At 41.5% G+C, this 25,372-nt stretch overlaps 1 protein-coding gene across 1 annotated transcript; it reads left to right on the forward strand.

Moving 5' to 3' along the window:
• The first annotated feature begins 16,224 nt into the window (after nt 1–16,224).
• On the forward strand, nt 16,225–17,475 carry LOC134612295 (C3a anaphylatoxin chemotactic receptor-like). Its single transcript, XM_063456634.1, has one exon. It carries the CDS (start codon nt 16,225–16,227, stop codon nt 17,473–17,475), a length of 1,251 nt encoding a protein of 416 aa, XP_063312704.1.
• Nucleotides 17,476–25,372: the final 7,897 nt, after the last annotated feature.

Genomic DNA, 25,372 nt, shown 5'->3' on the forward strand with positions numbered 1-25,372 from the left:
TGGTAGCTAGCACTCAGTACATTGTGATAGAGGCAGAGGCTTTGCTGATAAAAATACCACTAATCCTCGCCAGCCGTTCCTGAGATGAATGATTAAAACTGCTCCTTTAATAACTTAATCCTCTGCGTGGGACGCTACGCGGGAGTCATCTCTGTGATTGCAGGGAAAGCAAATTCGTATCTCGGCTTCAAGCTGATTATAAGCCAGAGCTACTTTTATATTATCACTGTTATTATTACTGCACTGGGACAATTAAATAAAAACTCAAAACAAGTTGCTTGCCACCTTTGAAGCCATTGAAGTGTCATATCTTTGAGAATAGCTTAATTCGCACGAGAAGGAATTGTAGTGAACTGGACGCCATGGGGTTAATTCACTAAACTTCCATTTTTTTGTGAATTTAAACTGTAACTGTTATTCACTCAAGTGAGAATTCAACGTGAATTCAAACCGAGTTTCAGCTTTAACCCCTTAAGGACCAAACTTCTGGAATAAAAGGAAATCATGACATGTCACACAAGGCCAACTTAGACAAACTGGAAGCATAGCCGACTTAGAGAATGTTCCCATGTCGGCTTCTTCTACCTTAAATTTGAAACTCACTTTGCATTCTTTTTGAACTCTCACGTTATTGAATAACTCTCTCTATCTCTATCGTTTTATGATGCTTTGCAACCTAAATTAAATCATGCTCATCCCTCACACGACAGTTCTTGCAGTCTTCCCCCACCTAGTGGTAATTTATGGTATTGCAGGACTCTACAACGTTCAGCAATTTTACCACTTCCTGACCCCAGAATGGCAGTCAAATCTCTCCTGGTATCAAGAAGCTATTATCCCAAATTTAAACATTATATCATTAAAAAATTATATTTTTCCATGATACAATAAAGAAACACAGTTAGATAATCATAAAATTATGATTAAGTGGTAGACTTAAAAAAAAAAAAAGGAACAATGAAAACAGTCTATTTGGAGGCCATTAGTGTGATGGAGCAGAATTGGCAAAGACCCCTGATGGTGACATAGATGCTGGGGACCCGGTGGTCGAGGGAGTAGTAAATAGTAAATGTGAAATTTGCTTACCTGAACTTGTCCCATCTTGATCTGGTGGGCTCTCCTCAGAGCATGCGCAAGAGTACAGCATTGAGGTCTATGGAGTATTCCGCAAGACCAATGGACCGTCCATAGACACGGCCAATTCCTTGCAGCCGTCACTGGTGATGGCTGTCGGGATTGACACTTAGACTTCGCCCTGAGTCTAACAAAGACAGGCGGAGGACAAATACAGAGACAATGTAGTCCCTTCATTGTTTATCTCTTAACTGGGTTGAAATTTTGGTGAAATCCCAACAAAGCCAAAGATTCTATCAATACTCAGTTTTCATGGAAGGGGGCGGGATGGTGCTGCATTAATGGAGATGTAGTCCACAACATCTGGAGTGAGTCCTGAAGGCTGCCTATCTCTGTTATAAGGGTAGTTTGGGAAGAGCCGTAGGGTGGTTAGCAGGGCCAGACTGGAAAAATTCTATACCAGTCCGATAAGGCATCGCACCAACACAGTATGTAGATACAGAGGCAGAAAATATAACTTCAAATTGGAAACTATTACTTCAATGTGAAAGAAAGTACTCATAGGACTTCAAAATAAACAAACAGTGGCTTTATTTAAAGCAGATGTTGGTATATAGTCAGTTGTTCAGTCCTATTACCTTGACATATTAAGGAAAATGTGCTAATGGGACTGAAATGGTGAATGTATGCTGTTACCCCGCGATAGAAAATGAGGTTACCTGGTTTATTTTTAAGTCTTATGAGTGTGCTCTTCACTTTGATTTTGCTATGGTGATAGAGAGCGTGCCTTGCAACCAAGTGAGCCACTAACGCCTGATTTTATATATTAATAACATGTCTTTGTGTATTATGCACATATACATTTATATTAATAAATGTGTAAATCTTACAGCAATGATACGTACATTACTAATACACAAATCAATTTAACTTCATGCTCAAGGTTGGTGGCATCTTGGTTATTGATGGTAGTGCACAAAATGGCCACTTGCACTGAAGTAGTAAGCGAGTGGAAAATGAGCTTTTCAAAGGATCTCTAGAATATGGCTAGAAGGATCAGAATAGGAGCAGCGCTAAGGTGCCACAAGAAATGCTTTGTCTATGGTACAGGCAGCACACCTAGAAGAGGGTTCCCTCTAGTCCCCTATAAATAATGAAAGACAAAACAAAAGAAAAAAGAAAAGGGTGCGCCTTAAAAATTAGTAATAAAAATAATATATACAGGTGGATAATAAGATATACTCTAAATAACTTAACACTAGTCCGATGTAGTGTAATCCACAGTGGTAAGGAAAATTCTTGTAGAACAGCAGATTGGATAAATCATCACGGATGTAGACTTATAATTCAATGGAACATATGGCAAAGAAACAGAAAGATGGAAATACGATGATACAGTAGGTAGATAAACTTGGATATCGAATTATAGTAATAAGGTACTACTCACAATTTCCAGAGCTAAAATCCAGCTCTGGTATAGAATGCGTGAAGTGGAATAATCCCCACTCAAGGATATATGGCGTGTAGCCAGTAGGAAGATGTGTATAGCAATGCAGTAATCCAACAGCGGTGTGGTTCCAGCCAAAAGTAAAAAGAATAAAATATAGTGCTCACTGTATCTTATTTTAATAAAAAGACAAAAGTATGAAATGTACTCAGAGTGTATTGAGCAGACTCACTGCTCGATCATACCATATGGGTGGTATAACCAACTTCTAAGGATTCTTTATGCTTCTATTAGGCGATAAGCATCAATGTAGTCAGGTTAAAAAGCAAACAATTAAATAAAAGAAAAGAAAGGAATATGGCAACCAAGGTATATAGAGCCCAAAATTCCCTTATTATAACAAGATAAAATACTTTTCTAGATGCGTTTTGCCTAAACAGGCTTCTTCGAGTAGAAATGTTGTACTACAGAAAGAGACACAATGATAAAGGATCACAGGGCAGTCAAAATCAAAGCCAAAGTCAAAAACCAGAAGAATCAGGAACTCGCTCTCGGACAACCACTAGGGAAACCACGACAGGGCACTGAGCAGGATGAGAACTGGGCCTAAATACCCCTTCTCTGGATCTGATAGGCTGTAACCGGCCTTTGACCCCAAAGCAGTTACCAGGTTCCCATTGGCATAATTGCTGCTCAGCACAAACCCTCATGTGGATTTGGTTGCTGCTCAGCACAACTTTCCCTGTCAGGACAGTAAATGTCATTAATCACATTTTTATATGCGGATGAATACGTGACAATGGTACAATAAGGTGGCACTGTCAAATAATAGAATGATAGAATGTGTTATTTCTCTATAATAATGAAATGATCCAAAATTATACCCAAGACTTTTGAGAGAGCCCCATTTAGGGTCCAGTACCTGCTAGATACCACCCAAACAACACTCCTGCTTTGTATGAATATATTTATAGAAGAAAGTTCCACTCGGCCACCTGGCCACAGACACAAAAAACACTTTTAGCAAAGTTTTACTGGTTCCACATATGACCACTGAATGAGTAAAATTGGTGAGAATTAGGGCACCCATTCCTTGTTGCCTAAGTTATGTATGTTTTTAACAATATTTAAAAACAATAAGAGTTAGTTGAGACTTGTTGTATGCAGTTATTTAACCCGTTAAGGACCAAACTTCTGGAATAAAAAGGAATCATGACATGTCACACATGTCATGTGTCAAGGGGTTAATCATGTAGCTCTCATCTCATATTTGGTCAGTTACAAAATTTTTAGGAATGAATCAACGCATGGTAAGGATAAATCTGAGGACAGGGGGCTACATGTTTTATGGAGAAGATGATAATATTATCAAGAAGAAGAAGACAGGATAAGATGGAATGAGGACAGAATGAGAAAGTCTACCAGACAGAAAATAAAAACAAAAACAATCTAGGTCAAAGAGAGAGAACGTAGAATTAGGAATGTTACTAAGATATGTTCTATTCATTTTAAAGAAGGTTCCTGGAGCTGTTACCTTATGACTGCTTTACATTTTAAAACCACAAATCTCCTGTAATAAAATTCTTTAAATTGGGGAATAGATACGAGATCATGGTGAGTTTAAATTAGATTCCATATCAGGCTAATATTTGTATTATATTTTCATGATATTGAAACATATTTTTTCTCTATTTTAAAACATATATAAAATTGCACCGAATTTTAACACCCACATGTGTCCAGGAGACTAGATATATTACCCAACTTAATGCACTGAGTTTATTGACCTCAGACTTTATAGCCGGTGCTGATCTTGCCTTGATTTACACCTGTGACTCTCAGTTATGCGTCGTACTCAGCATTATAACCGTTTACAGTGTTTATAGTTATAAATCTCACTATATTGCGCCAGATACACAAGTCAAATGCATGCATTCTGTTTAATGAACAGTAAGTCAGAAGGCAGCGCCCTCTGCTGTATGTTAGAAGTAACACTTTGTCCTTGTCGTTACACATTCAGAATATTGACAATATTATCATACAAATGGTGTAGTGGTTATGGTGCTTGGAGTGTGTATTTTAAAAAAAGAAGAGAATAACTTTGACAACTGAAAATCAAGAGCTGAAGGTAAACTAGACAAAGAGGGAGGGGACAGGTCAAGCGATACTTGGAGCTCACGTGAAAGTGAGCTGGTTAGTATTTATATCTGAGTGCATTCTAAACCTTATTCTGGCGATTGGTTACTTTACCTCGGGTTTTTTTTTTCCATTATCCTGATTTCTAATATAGGCTTCGATTTTAATATTTTTTCGGAAAATAAGGATTAACGTATACGTTTTTCACATAATTATTTTTCAAAATGCTAAAATATATATATAAAAAAAATCAAATCTAATAAAAATATATCCAAAAATATCATGACATATGAATATTTTTCAATATTTTAACCCCTTAAGGACACATGACGGATCTATTCTGTCATGATTCCTTTTTATTTCAGAAGTTGTGTCCTTAAGAGGATAAATCATTTTAAAAGTTTATCCAAAATATTGAAAAGATAATTCATAAATATTAAATTAAGGCTGTGATTATTATCGTTCTCCAAGAAAGTACGAAAGTCTCAATCAATGAAGCCTCTCAGATTGTACATAGTTATAGCTTTTTTGGTGATGAATTACTTTGTAACTTGGACACCATTAGTTGTCACAGAGAAAGTCTTGTTGGATGTCGCTTATCAACGTATGTTCGACTGGTAACAAAAATCAATAAGGTTTTTCCTCTCCTGTATAGCATATCCCACACACAAAAGCCTCAGAAAACCCCTCAATAAGTGTGTGTCGGTTGGCATACAGGTACGGGAAAAATTCATTGAATTAACTTGTGGTTTAACACAGGAATTTCACCGACCATTCCCATGCCCACAAATGGATCTCCAGCTAACCAAAACATATAACCATTGCCTCAAGCGTTTTTTTCATGGAAAAAGCTATAATGACGTCGTAAACTTAAAGTTCCAATTGCAGTAAATGATAGAGTTTTATTTCTACGTTGTTCCATAACTCTGAAGTTGGAAAGTTAAATGATGATGTCATGATCTGTAAAGTGATGCACAGATATAGATATAATGTGGTGCCTTTATCATTGGCATTTTCATAAATATCCATCTGTGTCAGGATCGGGACAGGGATCCAACACGCAGAGTACAAACAGTAGCCAGATATGTATACCGGACCTTAGAATGGCCGGACTAACGTAAGTAGTACCGTATAGAATGGTCAAAGACAAGCCGAGGTCGAGGGTAACAGAAGACAGGTAAGCGAGAGACAAGCCGAATCAAGGGTAACAGAGATAAGCAGAGTAAGGTAAACAAGCCGGGCCAAAACCAAAAGGGATAATAGAATACACAAGCACTGAGTGACTAGAACAAGCTAGAACCACGACAGGGCAATGAGCTAATGAAGGAAGCTCTGTTAAATACCCTGTTCAGAGCAGTAACCACACCTCCGAGACGTCCTGATTGGTCCTGCAGCAATTGACTGACAGGTCGATCCGGGGGAGTGTCCTGATGATGACTTCCTGCCTAGATGGTGTAAAAGGCAGTCACTCCCTCGCGGCCGGCCTTGCATGACCGGATAGACCGCGGGGAAGGGAGTCATCAGACCGTCTGAATGGTGGAACAGCTAAGTCTCTACCTCTTTTGGAGGTAGAGACCACAGGTACCCTGACAGTACCCCCCTCTCAGATACGCCCACCGGGCGGAATGAACCGGGACGAGATGGGAAGCGAGAGTGATACGCCCTGCGGAGACGGGGAGCATGAACATCCTCCTGAGGTACCCAACTCCTCTCCTCAGGACCATATCCCTTCCAATCAACCAGATATTGTACTCTCCCCCGGGAGATTCGAGAATCAATAATAGAGTTGACCTCATACTCCTCCTGACCCTCCACCTGAACGGAGCGAGGAGGGGCTATTGTGGAGGAAAATCTGTTACATATGAGTGGTTTCAGCAATGAAACGTGAAACGAGTTCGGAATGCGTAAGGTATTAGGAAGAGCTAAACGATACGCAACCGGATTGATACGGGTCAGCACCCTGTAGGGTCCAATATATCGAGGAGCGAACTTCATGGAGGGCACTTTTAAACGTATGTTCCTCGTGCTCAGCCATACCCTATCACCTGGAACAAAGACCGGAGCCGCCCTTCTACGTTTATCAGCGTGTTTCTTGACCAACATAGAGTTGTGCACAAGGATTTGTCGAGTTTGATCCCACAACTTCCTCAAATTGGCAACATGAACATCAACCGACGGCACCCCCTGGGAAGGAGAATCCGAAGGAAGAATAGACGGATGAAAACCATAATTCATGAAGAAGGGGCTTGAATGAGTAGAATCGCAAACAAGATTGTTGTGTGCAAACTCCGCCCAAGGAATCAAACCGACCCAATCATCCGGGTGTTCAGAAACAAAGCTTCGTAAATATTGTTCAATTTTCTGGTTGGTACGTTCAGCAGCTCCGTTAGACTGAGGATGATAGGCAGAAGAAAAGTTTAATTTAATACCAAGTTGAGAGCAGAAGGACCTCCAAAAGCGGGAAACAAATTGGGAGCCTCTGTCCGATACAATTTGAGAGGGTATCCCATGTAGGCGAAAAATCTCCTTGGCGAATATCTCTGCCAATTCGGGAGAAGACGGAAGTTTAGGCAGGGGAATGAAGTGTGCCATCCTAGTAAACCTGTCAACCACGGTGAGGATAACAGTCTGTCTTTTAGAGATAGGTAGATCGACAATAAAGTCCATGGCCAAACAGGACCATGGTTTCTCTGGAACCTCCAAGGGTTGCAGGAGTCCACATGGAAGCGTATGGGGTTGTTTGGTTTTAGTACAAACTTCACATGCAGCGATGAACTCCTCAACATCCCTCCGTAAATTAGACCACCAGAAGTCCTTAGAGATCAAGGCGTAAGTTTTGCGAATACCAGGATGTCCCGCCATCTTGCTATTATGTAAACACTTTAAAGTTCCAGTTGAAAAGCAGGAGGAACGAAATGACGACCCACAGGGGTCTGTTTAGGTGCGAGATGTTGCAACTTAATGATCTCGGCCAGTAATGGAGAATGAATCCTGAGATTCGTATTAGCAATGATATTGCACTTCGGAACTATAGAAGAAAGAACTGGTTCAGGTACAGTAGAAGGTTCATATTGGCGAGATAATGCATCGGCTTTAGAGTTTTTAGAACCAGGTCTGTAAGTCAGTACATAATTGAAGTGAGTCAGGAATAAGGACCAACGAGCTTGTCTAGAGGATAAGCGCTTAGCCTCCCCAATATATGACAAGTTTTTGTGGTCTGTCAAAATCGTAATAGGGTGTAGGGTCCCCTCCAACAAATGTCTCCACTCCTTTAAGGCTTTAATGACTGCTAACAGTTCCCTGTCTCCGATGTCATATCTGCTCTCAGCCCCAGAAAGTTTCCTGGAAAAAAAAACCCACGGGTGTAATGGTTTATCTACCGCTAATCTTTGTGACAGAACCGCACCTACTCCTGTCTCAGAGGCATCGACCTCGAGTAGAAACGGCAAAGTTGTATCAGGATGGACTAATATTGGAGCAGAAGCAAAAAGTTCTTTGAGCCTCTTGAAAGCAGCGAGAGCTTCAGGAGACCACGTCTTAGTTTCTGCCCCCTGTTTGGTCATATTGGTAATGGGCGCAATAATAGACGAGTAACCCTTAATGAAGCGCCTATAATAATTGGAGAAACCAATAAACCTCTGAATAGCCTTAAGTCCCTTAGGTAATGGCCAATCTAAAATAGACTGGAGTTTGTCAGGGTCCATCTTAAAACCTTCCCCAGAAATCACGTAACCAAGAAAATCTATCTGAGACTGATCAAAGCTGCATTTTTCCAATTTACAGTATAGACCATGTTGCAGAAGTTTCTGTAATACCGCTCTGACCTGTCTATGGTGAGTTTCAATCTCCCTAGAGTGTATCAGTATGTCGTCTAGGTAGACAATGACACAATCATGTTGAAACTCCCTAAGTACCTCATTAATCAGATCCTGAAATACTGCAGGAGCATTGCAAAGTCCAAACGGCATAACTGTGTATTCATAGTGACCATACCGAGTATTGAACGCCGTCATCCACTCGTGTCCCTGCTGGACTCTCACCAAATTATATGCCCCTCTGAGATCTAACTTGGTGAAGATTTTGGAGCCCTTAAGACGATCAAATAACTCGGTAATAAGTGGAATAGGATAGGCATTTCTGACAGTTATTTTATTCAAGCCTCGGTAATCGATACAAGGTCTCAGCGTGCCATCCTTTTTCTTAACGAAAAATAACCCAGCCCCGGCCGGGGAAGAAGACCTCCTAATGAATCCCTTTTCTAAGTTCTCCCGAATATACTCCTCTAGAACCAAGTTTTCCTGAACAGACAAAGGATATACATGGCCCCTCGGAGGCATAGTCCCAGGTAGGAGCTTAATTTTACAATCAAATGGCCTGTGTGGCGGCAAAGAATCGGCATTCTTCTTGTCAAATACTGCCTTTAAGTCTAGGTAAAGGTCTGGTATCTGTCTTTCTGTGGACTGAATAGGAGTCTCAGGTATGTTAACATTAGCTAATGGAGAAACCTTGCATAAACACCTATCCTGGCAACCCTGGCCCCACGAGAGTATCTCCCCTAACTCCCAATCGATAATAGGGTTATGTTTCTTCAACCATGGGTACCCCAGAACTATGGGAACGGAAGGGGATGAAATGAGCAAAAGAGATAAATTCTCCACGTGTAGGATACCAACATTTAAACTAATGGGTATGGTTTCACGAAAGATAACAGGGTCTAGTAGTGGTCTACCATCTATGGCCTCAACGGCCAAGGGTGTCTCCCTTAGCTGGGATGGGAAATTGTTCTTAATAGCAAAGGCTTGGTCGATAAAATTCTCAGCAGCACCGGAATCTATCAATGCCATAGCCCTTACTACTTCCTTCTCCCAAGTTAAGGAAACTGGTAGCAGAAGCCTGTGATCTTTATAATTAGGAGTAGAGGACAAAATAGAAACACCCAAGGCTTGTCCTCTAGAGAGACTTAGGTGCGAGCGTTTCCCGGACGGTTAGGACAGTTCGAGAGTAAATGACCCTTGGCTCCACAATACATACACAAACCCTCTCTTCTCCTGTACTGTCTTTCCTCCTCAGAGAGGCGGGTATAACCTATCTGCATAGGTTCAGGAAGCAAAGATACCGTGGAGTCAGGACTTGGAAAAGCGGGGGCTAACCTAAAAGAAGGTCTCCGGTTCCTCTCTCGAGTGTTCTGTCTCTCTCTTAAACGTTCATCTATACGAGAGATGAACGAAATTAAATCTTCTAAATTCTCAGGGAGTTCTCTGGTAGCAACCTCATCAAGGATTACTTCAGATAGGCCATTCAAAAATACATCCATATACGCCTGCTCATTCCACTTGACTTCTGACGCCAGAGACCTGAACTCTAGTGCATAATCCAGCAATGTTCGGTTCTCCTGTCTCAGGCGCAACAGTAATCTGGCTGCATTAACCTTTCTACCTGGAGGATCAAATGTTCTTCTAAAAGCAGCTACAAATGTGTTATAGTTATACACTAATGGGTTATCGTTCTCCCATAGTGGGTTGGCCCATCTCAGAGCTTTCTCAATAAGTAGGGTGATAATAAATCCTACCTTTGCCCTATCTGTAGGATAAGAGCGGGGTTGCAATTCAAAGTGGATACTAATTTGGTTTAAAAAACCACGACACTTCTCAGGAACCCCACCATAGCGTACTGGGGGGGTAATGCGAGAAGAAGCACCCACTGTGGCTACCTCTAGACCTAAACTGACAGGAGAAACAGGGGTATTACGTATCTCCTCTGGTGGGTTATTGGCATGAGATAATAGAGCCTGTAGCGCAAGCGCCATCTGATCCATTCTGTGATCCATGGCTTCAAACCTAGGATCAGGAGAAGCCAGCTGACTGTTTGTACTTGCAGGATCCATTGGCCCTGTCGTAATGTCAGGATCGGGACAGGGATCCAACACGCAGAGTACAAACAGTAGCCAGATACGTATACCGGACCTTAGAATGGCCGGACTAACGTAAGTAGTACCGTATAGAATGGTCAAAGACAAGCCGAGGTCGAGGGTAACAGAAGACAGGTAAGCGAGAGACAAGCCGAATCAAGGGTAACAGAGATAAGCAGAGTAAGGTAAACAAGCCGGGTCAAAACCAAAAGGGATAATAGAATATACAAGCACTGAGTGACTAGAACAAGCTAGAACCACGACAGGGCAATGAGCTAATGAAGGAAGCTCTGTTAAATACCCTGTTCAGAGCAGTAACCACACCTCCGAGACGTCCTGATTGGTCCTGCAGCAATTGACTGACAGGTCGATCCGGGGGAGTGTCCTGATGATGACTTCCTGCCTAGATGGTGTAAAAGGCAGTCACTCCCTCGCGGCCGGCCTTGCATGACCGGATAGACCGCGGGGAAGGGAGTCATCAGACCGTCTGAATGGTGGAACAGCTAAGTCTCTACCTCTTTTGGAGGTAGAGACCACAGGTACCCTGACAGTACCCCCCTCTCAGATACGCCCACCGGGCGGAATGAACCGGGACGAGATGGGAAGCGAGAGTGATACGCCCTGCGGAGACGGGGAGCATGAACATCCTCCTGAGGTACCCAACTCCTCTCCTCAGGACCATATCCCTTCCAATCAACCAGATATTGTACTCTCCCCCGGGAGATTCGAGAATCAATAATAGAGTTGACCTCATACTCCTCCTGACCCTCCACCTGAACGGAGCGAGGAGGGGCTATTGTGGAGGAAAATCTGTTACATATGAGTGGTTTCAGCAATGAAACGTGAAACGAGTTCGGAATGCGTAAGGTATTAGGAAGAGCTAAACGATACGCAACCGGATTGATACGGGTCAGCACCCTGTAGGGTCCAATATATCGAGGAGCGAACTTCATGGAGGGCACTTTTAAACGTATGTTCCTCGTGCTCAGCCATACCCTATCACCTGGAACAAAGACCGGAGCCGCCCTTCTACGTTTATCAGCGTGTTTCTTGACCAACATAGAGTTGTGCACAAGGATTTGTCGAGTTTGATCCCACAACTTCCTCAAATTGGCAACATGAACATCAACCGACGGCACCCCCTGGGAAGGAGAATCCGAAGGAAGAATAGACGGATGAAAACCATAATTCATGAAGAAGGGGCTTGAATGAGTAGAATCGCAAACAAGATTGTTGTGTGCAAACTCCGCCCAAGGAATCAAACCGACCCAATCATCCGGGTGTTCAGAAACAAAGCTTCGTAAATATTGTTCAATTTTCTGGTTGGTACGTTCAGCAGCTCCGTTAGACTGAGGATGATAGGCAGAAGAAAAGTTTAATTTAATACCAAGTTGAGAGCAGAAGGACCTCCAAAAGCGGGAAACAAATTGGGAGCCTCTGTCCGATACAATTTGAGAGGGTATCCCATGTAGGCGAAAAATCTCCTTGGCGAATATCTCTGCCAATTCGGGAGAAGACGGAAGTTTAGGCAGGGGAATGAAGTGTGCCATCCTAGTAAACCTGTCAACCACGGTGAGGATAACAGTCTGTCTTTTAGAGATAGGTAGATCGACAATAAAGTCCATGGCCAAACAGGACCATGGTTTCTCTGGAACCTCCAAGGGTTGCAGGAGTCCACATGGAAGCGTATGGGGTTGTTTGGTTTTAGTACAAACTTCACATGCAGCGATGAACTCCTCAACATCCCTCCGTAAATTAGACCACCAGAAGTCCTTAGAGATCAAGGCGTAAGTTTTGCGAATACCAGGATGTCCCGCCATCTTGCTATTATGTAAACACTTTAAAGTTCCAGTTGAAAAGCAGGAGGAACGAAATGACGACCCACAGGGGTCTGTTTAGGTGCGAGATGTTGCAACTTAATGATCTCGGCAACTTAATGATGTAGCGCAAGCGCCATCTGATCCATTCTGTGATCCATGGCTTCAAACCTAGGATCAGGAGAAGCCAGCTGACTGTTTGTACTTGCAGGATCCATTGGCCCTGTCGTAATGTCAGGATCGGGACAGGGATCCAACACGCAGAGTACAAACAGTAGCCAGATACGTATACCGGACCTTAGAATGGCCGGACTAACGTAAGTAGTACCGTATAGAATGGTCAAAGACAAGCCGAGGTCGAGGGTAACAGAAGACAGGTAAGCGAGAGACAAGCCGAATCAAGGGTAACAGAGATAAGCAGAGTAAGGTAAACAAGCCGGGTCAAAACCAAAAGGGATAATAGAATATACAAGCACTGAGTGACTAGAACAAGCTAGAACCACGACAGGGCAATGAGCTAATGAAGGAAGCTCTGTTAAATACCCTGTTCAGAGCAGTAACCACACCTCCGAGACGTCCTGATTGGTCCTGCAGCAATTGACTGACAGGTCGATCCGGGGGAGTGTCCTGATGATGACTTCCTGCCTAGATGGTGTAAAAGGCAGTCACTCCCTCGCGGCCGGCCTTGCATGACCGGATAGACCGCGGGGAAGGGAGTCATCAGACCGTCTGAATGGTGGAACAGCTAAGTCTCTACCTCTTTTGGAGGTAGAGACCACAGGTACCCTGACAATCTGTTACTTTATCTTTGAGTCTCATCCTTAATCACAATCTTACGATGGTTCCTCAAGACCCATATCTTTAGAAAGCCTTACAAATGACACAACAAATGCCAAGAATGTCCATGGGTTATTCACTAAAGTACAGCTTGCAAAATTTGGTCAAAAGGACCGAATTCTAACCTAATTTGCAATTATCATACTTTTGAAAGACAAATTTAATCAGAATTCTGTTATAAAAAGAGACATTTGAAAAAAATCTCTATCCAGGACTGGACTAGGAAAACAAAACAGTATGTGTTCTGTGTGTATGTGTGTGTGAGTGTGTGAGTGAGAGTGTGTGTGTGTGCGTGAGAGTGTGTATGTGTGTGAGATAGTATGTGAGTATGTGAGAGTGTGTGTGTGTGTGTGTTTGTGAGAAAGTATGTGTGTTAGATCGTGTGTCTGTATGGATAGCAGTCCAGGATTTTAATTAATCCTGGGTGCTATCCATTTTTTCAATATTTGTATTTTCATACCAGATTAAGTACCTGGTCAATACAAGTTTTATCCTAGAGTGCAGATTCCATCCATTTTCCTATATATCAAAGCATGTTACACATGAATATATCTCACACACAGCACCATGGTAGGCTGCATTACAGGTTATATTCAGCCGGAAACAGGGGTGGTCTTATAAGCATTATTCCAAAGAAGGAAGAAAAAAGAAAGAAAGAAAGGAGGAAAAAGAAAGAAAGAAAAAAAGACAAGAAAGAAGGAAAGAAAAAAGACAGAAAGGAAGGAAGAAATAAAAAACAGATAGAAAGAAAGAAAGAAACAGAAAGAAGGAAAAAAAGAAAAACAAAGAAAGACAGACATGTATGAATGTCTTTGAAAAGAAAGAGAAAGAAAGAAAGAAAGAAAGAAAGAAGGAACGAAGAAAGAAAACAAGAAAAAAGAAAAAAGGAAAGAAAGAAATAGAAATGTCTGAATGTCTTTGAAAAGAAAGAAACATAAAGAGAGAATGAAGAAAAAAGGAAAAAAGAAAGAAGGAAAGAAAGAAAGAAGGAAAGAAAGAAAGAAGGAGATACAGAAAGAAGGAAAGAAAGAAGGAAAGATACAGAAAGAAAGAAAGAAAGAAGGAAGGAAGAAAAAAGAAAGAAGGAAAGAAACAGAAAGAAAGAAAAGAGGAAAAAGAAAGAAAGAAAAAAAACACACGAAAGAAGGAAAGAAAAAAGACAGAAAGGAAGGAAGAAACAAAGAAACAGAAAGAAAGAAAGAAAAAAAAAAGAAAAAAATCAAGAAAGAAGGAAAGAAAAATGACAAAGGAAGGAAGAAATAAAGAAACAGAAAGAAAGAAAGGAATAGAAATGTGTGGGTAAGTCATGGGACATGAATAATTAAAGTAGATTGGGGTGACACTTTCATGCATTTATTGATTTTTTTTCAAGGAATGCTTTTCACAATAAATATACTAAGTACAGATCTGTGCAGGAACATCTTAATTGTTCCATTAACTCATTTAGTGGAAAACGTGTCTCCGAGGACATAATTAATGTGTGTAATTATGGTAAAAGCATATAAATAGACGGATCCTTCAAACTCGTTCTACTGACGACCACTGTACAGTTTGGGAATTGTCATTAGGAACCCGGCAAGCTATCCTACAGCCGCAGGTATGATATCCTGGATATTGAAACTCAACATGTTTAACCTGTTAATTGAGGGATTGGGGGCACCCATCACTATATCATACCGAGTAGGCCATGTTATCGGTCCCTAAAGGGTTAAGATTTTGGTATCAGTCTACTATCTCACCAATTGTAAAATGTGAAAATATTGAATCAGTCATCGGGATCTAAATTCAGGGAATTATTACCTAAAAGCTGTAATACAGGCCCAAAATAATTGGAAATGAATGATTAATAATAATAACAATTTAAAATAATTGGAAAAGGGAAATCCCCTCTTTGCGACAGTAGTACATTTTATATTTTTTTAAATAATTTGTGGAAACAGGCAACATTTACTTAGGAGGGTGTTTATATATTTTTAAATAATTGTGAGCAAAAATCTTATTTTTTTTGCATTTAGAAATCAGAAACATGTATATATATTTTTTAACAGCGTAAAAAGTGGGAATATACCACTTTCAACTCTAGAAATTAGGAACATTTATTATTTTAGAAAACAATTGTTGGAAAAATTAGGAATAATCCATTTCCTTTTTTCAGAACGTAGGAAAACTTAATTTTGTAAATAATTGGTGTAAAAAGTAGGAAAATTCAATTTCTATCATTTCAATCACCACGTAGCAATGTGCCTCAACCCCTACCTTAACGCTTATTTGTCACATTAACACATTCATTCCAGTTCTCTTTTATTCACCCCTTCTAAATCTGGCATGTTTACAGTCAGTGAGTATTTTGTATTTTGTAGAAATCAGATAGTGATGTAGTTTGTCTGGCAATCCCCATATTTACCAAAACCAAAATCTGTATTCTGAGCCTTGGTAACTCTATACGGCTCTCGTGTCATTACATAACCAGGAAAGTCCATTTTTTTTATATGATCAATGATCACTAAAGATCTGATTGTTATAAAGATATAGACTGATGTTGGTTTAGTTAATAACAAGGTTGCCAAGGAGCACTTACATTTAATGATCAGCTCTGCTGGGACCAAACTCCGAAAGTGCTAAGTATCCGTGGCTGACGGGTATAAAGCATCTTTTAAAGACTAATAACACCATGTGTGCTGACTGAAAAGCTATTAAACATAATGTAAATACACACCACTTAAAGGGACACTGTAGGCACATTAACCATTTTATCTTACTGCGTTGGTTATAGTGACTGCAGTCTCCTGGCACTGACCCTCCATTCAGTGTTAAATTGTTACTGAGCATTACAACACTAAATGAGGGTCCGTGGTCACCCACGGCCTTTGTGAGCTCTCCCGTCCCTAGCTTTATATTGACAAACTCTTCAAATATGAACACATCTTTCATATGTTGTTATTTTTACACTTAAAAGTTAAAACCTCTAGAAATCTTTCAATTCCTATGTCTTCCAGGGTTTCACCATGAGGACAGACAGTGTGACCATCCAATACACGGTCTTCGCGTTACAGATCGTCACTTGCGTCGTTGGACTATTGGGTAATACGGCTGTCATATGCGTCAGCAGCTGTATATTGAAGAAAACAAAATCTAAAATTTGGTTCCTGAATTTGGCCGTAGCAGATCTAATCTTTCTCTTGTTCCTACCACTAAATACGGTTACATTGTTTAACGGAAACTGGTCTTTTGGGCTCCATTTATGTAAATTATATAACTTCACTTATGTGTGCAATATGTATGCCAGTATTTTCATAATTGCAGCTCTAAATATCGACCGGGTCCTGTCGGTGGCCAAACCCATTTGGCATCACAAGTTTATCACCAAAAGCATTTATTACACTGTGTGTGCTCTCATTTGGACAGTGACAATACTAGCCAGTCTTCCTGTAATATTTGTTAGCGTTGAATATAATAACAAAGGGAAAACTGAATGTAGACTGTACGATGTCGGACATTTTGATTGTAAGGACAACAGTAGTGAAACATGGAGCACTTTTAATGAAAGTTATTTTTTTAACAAAAATTCTCAAATTCTCGAAAATAATGTCACTGAACCCGACCTGAGTCAAACAATGAGACAAAATGAAACTATGGACGATTTGAACAATGGATCAACCTACAACTCTCCAAACATATCTTATTTTAGTATCCCATTAATTCCACACAACATTCCACAATGTTTTGACAATGGCTATTTGATGGACAGTGAAACACTCGAGTCATGGAATAAGATGATACATTTGACGGAGAGCATTATTATCCCACTCCTTATAATTGGTTACATTGTCCCACTGAGCGTCATCCTATGTTCCAATGTAATTATCATTCTTAGTGTTAGAAAATCGCAAGCAGTGAAGACTTTGAGAATGTACAGAATTATCGTTACAGTGGTTGTGGTTTATTTTCTAACTTGCACTCCGCTAGTTGTAGGGGAAGTTATTATATTGATATCTGCTCATAAGATGAACTTTGAGCTAATGAAGAATGTGATTGACACTTTACCTCTCCTGTACAATATAGCCTACATGAACAGCTGTTTAAACCCCATTGTATATGTGTTGGTGGGCACCAAGGTACGAGTGACAATTACAGAATTCTTTAGCACTACAAGGCAGAGCATGTCAAGTTTTTCATTTAGTGATCCAAAACGTCATGTAAACAGTGAGAAACATACAAGCTCGTCGCATAAACACTCATCACACTCATCCCTCTGACATCCCTCTGAATTTTGTAAGTTAGCGATAGTTCCTTTTCACTCACCCAGTAAATGCTACTGAAGGGTGTTTTGTTTTGCCAAACGCTTTAGATTATAAGCTCAAGAGCCAACATGTTAAGCACTTTGTTTAAAAAAAAATCTGTAAATGCAAGATTTTAAGCTAATGGCAGATAATTTTTTTGTATATTGTATTGTCTGCATTTTCCCAATTGTACAGCATATCTTTATACTTTATCAATATTAAATAATAATAATAATAATAATAATAATAATTATAATAATTATTATTATTATAATTTGTGCATCAAAAGAAAGTACAAAAAGCCCGCCTATAATTGTAGCACGCCTGAGTGCTGGTGTGGATTTTTTCCCCCTCTTATAGACAATTGGACAGATCTCCCCCATAATTCTCAAGCACCAGGTATTCTACCCATAATACCATGCTCATGCATGCTCAATGCATTATGGAATATCAGTGCTTTACATAATATACCATGCTTTTTGCTTGAATGCTTCTCATATGCCTTGTTGTCTTATTCCATCCTTCCTCGCTGCATTATGTTTCCACCATCACCAATCCCATCAGAACCGGATTTAAAGGGAAGCTATAGTCACCAAACAACTTTAGCTTAATGAAGCAGTTTTGGTGTATAGATGATGCACCTGCAGTCTCACTGCTCAATTCTCTGCCATTTAGGAGTTAAATCACTTTGTTTATGCAGCCTTACTCACTGCTCTTTGCATGTGACTTGCACAGCCTTCCTAAACACTTCCTGTAAAGAATCATTCTATGTTTACACTTCCTTTACTGCACAGTGTGTTTAATTTAGAATGTATTATCTCCTGCTCTGTTAAAAGCTTGATAGAACCCGTAGGAGCCTTCTGTGTGTGATTAAAGTCCAAATTACAGAGCAAGAGATAAAAAAAAATAAAGTAAGTTCAGCCACAGCCAAGGGAGGTGTTGCTAGAGCTGCATAAACAGAAACAAAAGTGATTTACAAACCGTTTTCCTGGCACTGCAGGTCCCTTCTCCCTCCCACCTCCCATCCCCGGTTGCTGAAGGGGTCAAAACCCCTTCAGTGACTTTCCAGAGGCAGCGTTGATGTCCCTCGGCGCTGCTTCTTGGTCCGCCACGCTCCTCACCATCACCACGTCAGCCGGCCGGGGAGACTGCGGGGGAGACCTAATGCGGATGCGCGGCAATGCCGTGCACGCGCATTAGACCTCCCCTTAGGAAAGCATTGAAAATGATTTCAATGCTTTCCTATGGGGATTTTAGCGACGCGCTGGAGGTCCTCACATAGCATGAGGACATCCAGCGACGCTATAGCACAGAAAATCTGTGCTATAATCCCGGAAGTGCCCTCTAGTGGCAGTCTGGTAGACAGCCACTAGAGGAGGAGTTAACCCTGCAAGGTAATTATTGCAGTTTATAAAAACTGCAATAATTACAGTTGCAGGGTTAAGGGTAGTGGGAGTTGGCACCCAGACCACTCCAATGAGCAGAAGTGGTCTGGGTGCCTGGAGGGTCCCTTTAACTCCTAAATAGAAAATAATTGAGAAGTGAGACTTTACAGGCATGATCTATACAGTGAAACTGCTTCATTGAGCGTACATCACTATAGTTACCAAAACAGCTTTAGCTTAATGAAGCAGTTTTGGTGTATAGATCATGCCCCTGCAGTTTCACTGCTCAATTCTCTGCCATTTAGGAATTAAATCACTTTGATTAAACAGCCCTAGTAACACCTCCCTGCATGTGACTTACACAGCCTTCCTGAACATTTCCTGTAAAGCAGTGGTAGTCAACCTTTTTCTACCTACCGCCCACTAAAGCATATTTCTTGATGGAAAGATTTCCTTACTGCCCACCAGTGTGGAATATTTTTTAGAAAGGAGGGTGTTTTAAAAAAAAAAAAAAAAATACGTACATTTATCTTTTTATTACTACTTTATGCATGTTTATAATGTTTTTAACTTTATAAAGTTTAATGAGAAAACAATAAAGTAAATTGAAATTACCTTTACTAGTGATTAATGAGATCCTTGAGGTTGATGCTGCAAGATTACATTTTTGATATCCGGTTCGCTTTTCGTAAGGAACGAACGAAGGTCTCCTCTTTCGGTGATATTCAGACGACTTCTCTGTTTGCTCATAATATGATTTCTCATCTGTGCATCAGCTCCCCTCCTCAATTCCCCTCCCCACCTTTTTTTTCCTTTTTTTCTATTTTTTAACCTTCCTGGGGCAATGCCCAGTAGGAAGGCTGAGCTAGGTAGCCTTCCTTTTGAATTTTTTTTTATATATATATTTGTGTAAGGGGCAAATAGCCGTATATGGAGTAAGGATCCAGCATAAGCGAAGCATAGTATAAAGGGAGCAAGTCGGTTGTGGTGTGCTGAGACCGACGATACGGTAGGCCTGTAAATAAAGAGGGCCCACCAAGGAGTAAGAAAGTAGAGTAAATGGAAAGAAAAGAGAAAGTGTTGAAATGAGGAGTGGGTGGGAGGGTCATTCTGATGCTGACCTCAAGCGATATGGAGTCAGGTAAGGGGTGTCCCTTATATAGGGGAGTGAATTAATTTAAGCCCCTCCCACAAATACAGGCCAAACGGCCTTAATACTTGTGTAAGGGGCAAATAGCCGTATATGGAGTAAGGATCCAGCATAAGCGTAGGATAGTATAAAGGGAGCAAGTCGGTTGTGGTGTGCCGAGACCGACGATACGGTAGGCCTGTAAATAAAGAGGGCAAAAATGAATATTTAAAGATTTAATACAGTCAACAAATATATACAAATTAACCAGACATTTCCTTAAATGCATTACAGTATTTAATTCCTGGAAGGATTTTGAAGGTAGGAATCTAGGACCGAAAGTTGACACCATTTGTTGTGGGTAGGATAGTATGTTATCTCTACTGTTGGTGCGTGTTGACTCGTTTCGGAATGTGGTAGAGCCAATAGGTAATAATATATGTGTTTACGTACGTGGGATCGTTGAAGACAATGATCTGTCTGAGTGGTGGTGATGGTAGTGGATTCTGTGGCATGAGAAAGGCATAGTGTGTGCATGGCTGGTAATGGCCGACTTGGTAGTATAATTGAATGGTTGTAGATCTAATAGGTCCGATAAGGATGGAAAAGTTGGATGGCTATTGGTAATCTCTGAGAGGAACGTGGGGGAATGGATTCCTGAAAACCTCTGAGTATATATTCTTGTCTGGTATGATAGCATGAAGTTATGTCGTTTGGGCCATAGGTTATCCTGTGTTGTTGAATGCCTGTAAAATATATAATTAATGGTGTGTGAGATAGTTTAAGGTGGCAAAAAGAAGCAAAACCTAGGAGAAATATTATGACACAGGTTGAGCTATGTCGTGTTCCAATGAGATTCTTTAAGCCAGGTGAAAAGCTGTGTTATGCGTTCTACAAGTATGGGACGAAAGTGCTAGGTGGGATAGTGCATGCTATGCTGCATGAGTGTGTCTAATCCAAGTGTATGATGAACATGCCTGGAATATAAATGAGACAATTGTTGGCAAGGATGTATACCCCCGCCTGGTACATGAAAGTAAAAGAAATATGATAAGTGGCCAACCAAGTGAGTTCCCCAGAAATATCATGACCTTATGGGTGATGAGTGGCATTTGTTGATGATATGACATGTGCTTAGTTGTCTGAGTAACAACGAATTGATGACCCTGACCATGATTTACCCCATGCCACAGCAGATGCTACAATGGGGTAGATCCCCAAAGGGTAAAAAAGTTTCCAAACCTGGATGCTTTGGCCAACAGCCCCAAAGCAATCGTTCCCGGTGGATCGCTGCCAAACCCGTGGTAGACGCCGTGTCTGACCATCTGGTTGGAGAAGTGTCCGACAATCCTGGAAGGAACATGCTTTTACCATGCCAAGTGGTTCAGAAATTACCCCCCACCCATGTGCAGGTCTGCTGTTGCTGGGGTGTCTATGAAAAACCTCTGATCGTCATGTTGGAAGTGTGGAAAAAAGGGGAAAGTACTCTGGATGTGAAAGCGTGGTCTTGTGGTATGATTGGCATGGCAAAATTAAGGAACCTGGTAGGGATTGTAGTTCCTTGCGGTTGTAAGTACTAAGCAGGAGGTAGTGATTGATGTAGTTGAGAATGTTCCCTATTTGTCTTGTGGTAACTTGCGTGTATGGATGCCCAGTAATGTTATGATAGTGTCTGGGCCTTCTGTTTCTTATGGTGTACTGGGACACCCAAGTGGTCAACTAGAATAAGCTGCCGTGAGGCTTCTAGTGAAAAATATATTATTTTTGATCAGCATGAAGTCTTCTAGATAGTGTATGACTGTAATGTTATCATAACCAGCGCAGAGTATCTGCGAATATCGATAGTAGGCTAATCTGTAGCCCGAAACTTGAGCGAGGAAATGATTGCCTATTTTATGCCATGTAAGTGCCAGTGTGTAGGGTAGATGGTAGCCATTTACTGCATTGATGATATTGGTCTTACTTAACCAAGCTTCAACCCATGCTTGAGTGATGGCTGTAAAGGTAGATCAATGGTGTTGTATAATAAGGAAACTCCTCGGAGGGTATGAGGGAGTTGAGGCTTGGGGTAGTGGAGGTGTGTGGTGCCAATAAGTCTATGGTTAATCTTTGTTTAAGGAAAGATTTCCTTGTGACAATACCAATGTGTTTGTGTTTGGTGCCATGCTGTAAATGGTGGGGATTGCCCAAGGAAAAACCCCTCTGCAAATCTTGACTATGAGTGTGTTTACAGCCGATGGTTCTGTTGTGCTGACTGTAAGTGAGGGCATGCTATATTCTTTGAAGGTGTATTTATGATACCTGTATGGGAGCCCTTTAAAGCTCCAGAGCTTTAGTAAATCTACTACAAGTCTGGAAGGGTGATGAGTCAGTAGTGTTGAAAATGCATTGGTGTGTACGTTATTTGTAAGTTGTATTGGGACACATGATTTGTCATGTGCCCTGAACCATTTGAACATATATGCAACAGTCTATATGCAATGCAACTACTCATATCAATTGTCTCTGGTAGTTCAGAGGTGCTGATACCTGGAGCCTGAGAGTGCTCGTCCGTTTGTTTGGGACAAAATCCCTTCTGTATGGGTACCTGCACAAACAAACATGTCTACATATTCCAAATGCCAACCCAGGGATGGTCAGTTTCCGATTTACCTGGAATCCCTGGATCTGACCATCACAGATACATCATCATACATATATATGCCTTGTTTCCCCAATGTGCTGGGATCACACGTGCAGGGTTAACGTCTTGTGTGTCATAAGAATTGATTTACCAGGTAACCGAGTTTCGGTTGGTTCTGGTTGTACAGTAGCGTGAGGCCCAGCCTTGTGAGGGCTGTGGTGACCGACTCGAGATTGCCAGTCTGTCGTAAATTTTTTGGCTCATGAGTTTATGAATGAGGCTAGCATGGCCTGGGTGTCACCTGAGTTGGTGTTGCTGGGCCTTCCCATGCCTCCGTGTTGTCCGTTGATGTATGGAGGAGTTTGAATAACGCTGCTTTCCTTGCTGTGGCAGGGTAGGGGATTTGTCGCCTCCTTAGGTTGGTGATAATGTGTGAGATTGTCCAGGATCTGATTGCTGCTGGACTAGCAACATCTCCTCTGCTTGAAGGTGTATGAATTCTAGCCGGGTGCTAGGAAGAGGTGATTCTTCACCATCCTTTTGAGAAATACTTAAAAAAATTTAGATTGCAATTATTATTTGTACCCAGGGGTCTTGTACTGGCTTGCTAGCTAAGCCGTAAGGCGAAATGATTAGGCTTGGTGTTTTTGGTGACTGGTGAGGCCCTGCTAGTTGCCAAGTGGCTTGAGAGGCTCTATGCTTGGCGCGAGGGGATTTTGTGTGGCCACCGAACGTTGTGGCAGGATGTTGGCCTCTCGGTGACAGTAACCAGAAAATAGGAAGGGGAGTGACAGGTGAGGCCCTCTCTATGATACAATGCGAGGCGGCTAGCTCACGAGTGGCCTAAGGGGTGTATGCCTTCGAGTATGAGGCGGGGTGTTGGCCTCGTGGGACCCCTAACCGAAGCGTAATGCAGAAAAAAATGGGGTAATACCTATTGGGCCCTAGAACCCTAATTGCCAGTACGCTATTACTATTCCAGGGAAGGTAAGAGATGGATAACTACGTGAGCAGGTGTATGTACCTGCTAGTATGGTATTGAACCTGACAATCCGTATAGGTTTTTTAGTAGTAACTGTAACCTGAATGGATAAAACCGTATGGCATAGACCAAGCTTATCTTAATACGTACAGTATATGTGAAAAGTAAAGTGCCGTGATGTGTAAATATTAAACATCGTAGCCATACTGGTTAAATATGTATCAATCTTAACCCATTAAGTGCCGTATGTACAAGTGAAAAAGTGATCTGTCCCCACCTTGTATGTTGTATGTCTCCTTGCTAGGGGAAAGTCTGTTGTGTGAGCAGCGTGCTGTGAAAAATGTATGTGAACTAATATTACCCGTTACGTATATACAGATGCGTCTGCTACTGTGTAATAATATATGTATTTATACCAGATGTTGATATAGTACTTGCTATGTGGATTGTTGTATGTCTTATTGAATGGTAGGGGTCAGTGAACACGGTGTTGCAAAATGCAAGTGCACTGGAGATCTGCCGATTGCCCTATAGGTGGCAGTGTTGTTGGATACTGATTGGTATTTGAAATGTTGTTTGTCTGTTGACCTATAGGGGTCAGTGTTTTGGTGTTTGTAAAACCCCATGAAAATCTTCAATGTACTTGACAGACCTGTAGGTGGCAGTGTTGATAGAACCACTGTTGGTCTTGATGTGAAATTTAAATTATTGTGAATTAAACCTGAAGTTGAGCCCGTGCTGGAGTTTAATTTATGGTTTATGGTTATGTTTAAAACAATCTTATGTGTAATTTATATTGGCTGGTAAATTGTATATGACATGTGAAGACAGTTTTGCTGTTGACCAGTAGGGGTCAGAAATGCTGATTGTTGTAGCGGTACTTACCCTCTCCAGGGGCCGGCCGGGGTCCTCCCTTCTCGCCGCGCGCGGTCCTGCTCCTGCACGAGCCGCGCGCGGCTCAGCCAACGATGGGATCAGTCAGGCGGGCAGTGACCGCGAGAAGCGGTCACATGTCCCGCCCGACACTAAGAGCGCGCCGCGCGTCTCGGGCGCGCTCTTAAAGGGACAGTGGGAGACTAAATTAGAATCAGTCTCCCATTGGCCCCTGTCAGGCCACATTCCCCATTCACCCACGTTTTGGGGGCGTGGATATGACAGGAGCCAATCAAAGTGAACCTTAGGGTTTTTATACTCACCTGTTTCCCCTTGCTCCTTGCCCTATCGTGGTTTCTGTCCAGTTCCCTTTAGTGCTTGTATCGTTCAGTTGGTTTTTTGGTGCTTGACCTTGGCTTTGTTCCTGACTCCGCTCTCTCCTTATCCTTGCTTGCTTATCCGCTGTTTTGTTCTCTGTGTACCAGTCCTCGGCTTGTTCTACGTTTCGCTGTCTCTCAGTTCCCTTGACCTCGGCTTGTTCTGACTCTGTCTTTCTCTCGTCCTAGTCCGGCCATTCTAAGGTCCGGTAAGACGAACACTGTTTCTTGTCTCTTGACTGTGAACTATTCCTGCGTGTTGGGGTATATTACCGTGACAATTGTATGGTAAAAATACCCTTTAATCTAAATGCAAGGTTAACGTGAGATTTTGAGAGTGACCTGTAGGGGTCAGTGTGGTTTATGTGAAACATTGTTCGTGAGCTATACCCCAGCATTATAGTTGTATGACAGGGAAACGAACAGTGCCCGTTTGACAATATACAATATGTGATCATAATAGCTTAATAACATTCTTTGTAACAAACCAAGGTTCTGTTCGTG

This window comes from Pelobates fuscus, chromosome 5 (genome assembly GCF_036172605.1).
Source record: "Pelobates fuscus isolate aPelFus1 chromosome 5, aPelFus1.pri, whole genome shotgun sequence".
In the NCBI taxonomy this organism is placed as follows: domain Eukaryota; kingdom Metazoa; phylum Chordata; class Amphibia; order Anura; family Pelobatidae; genus Pelobates; species Pelobates fuscus.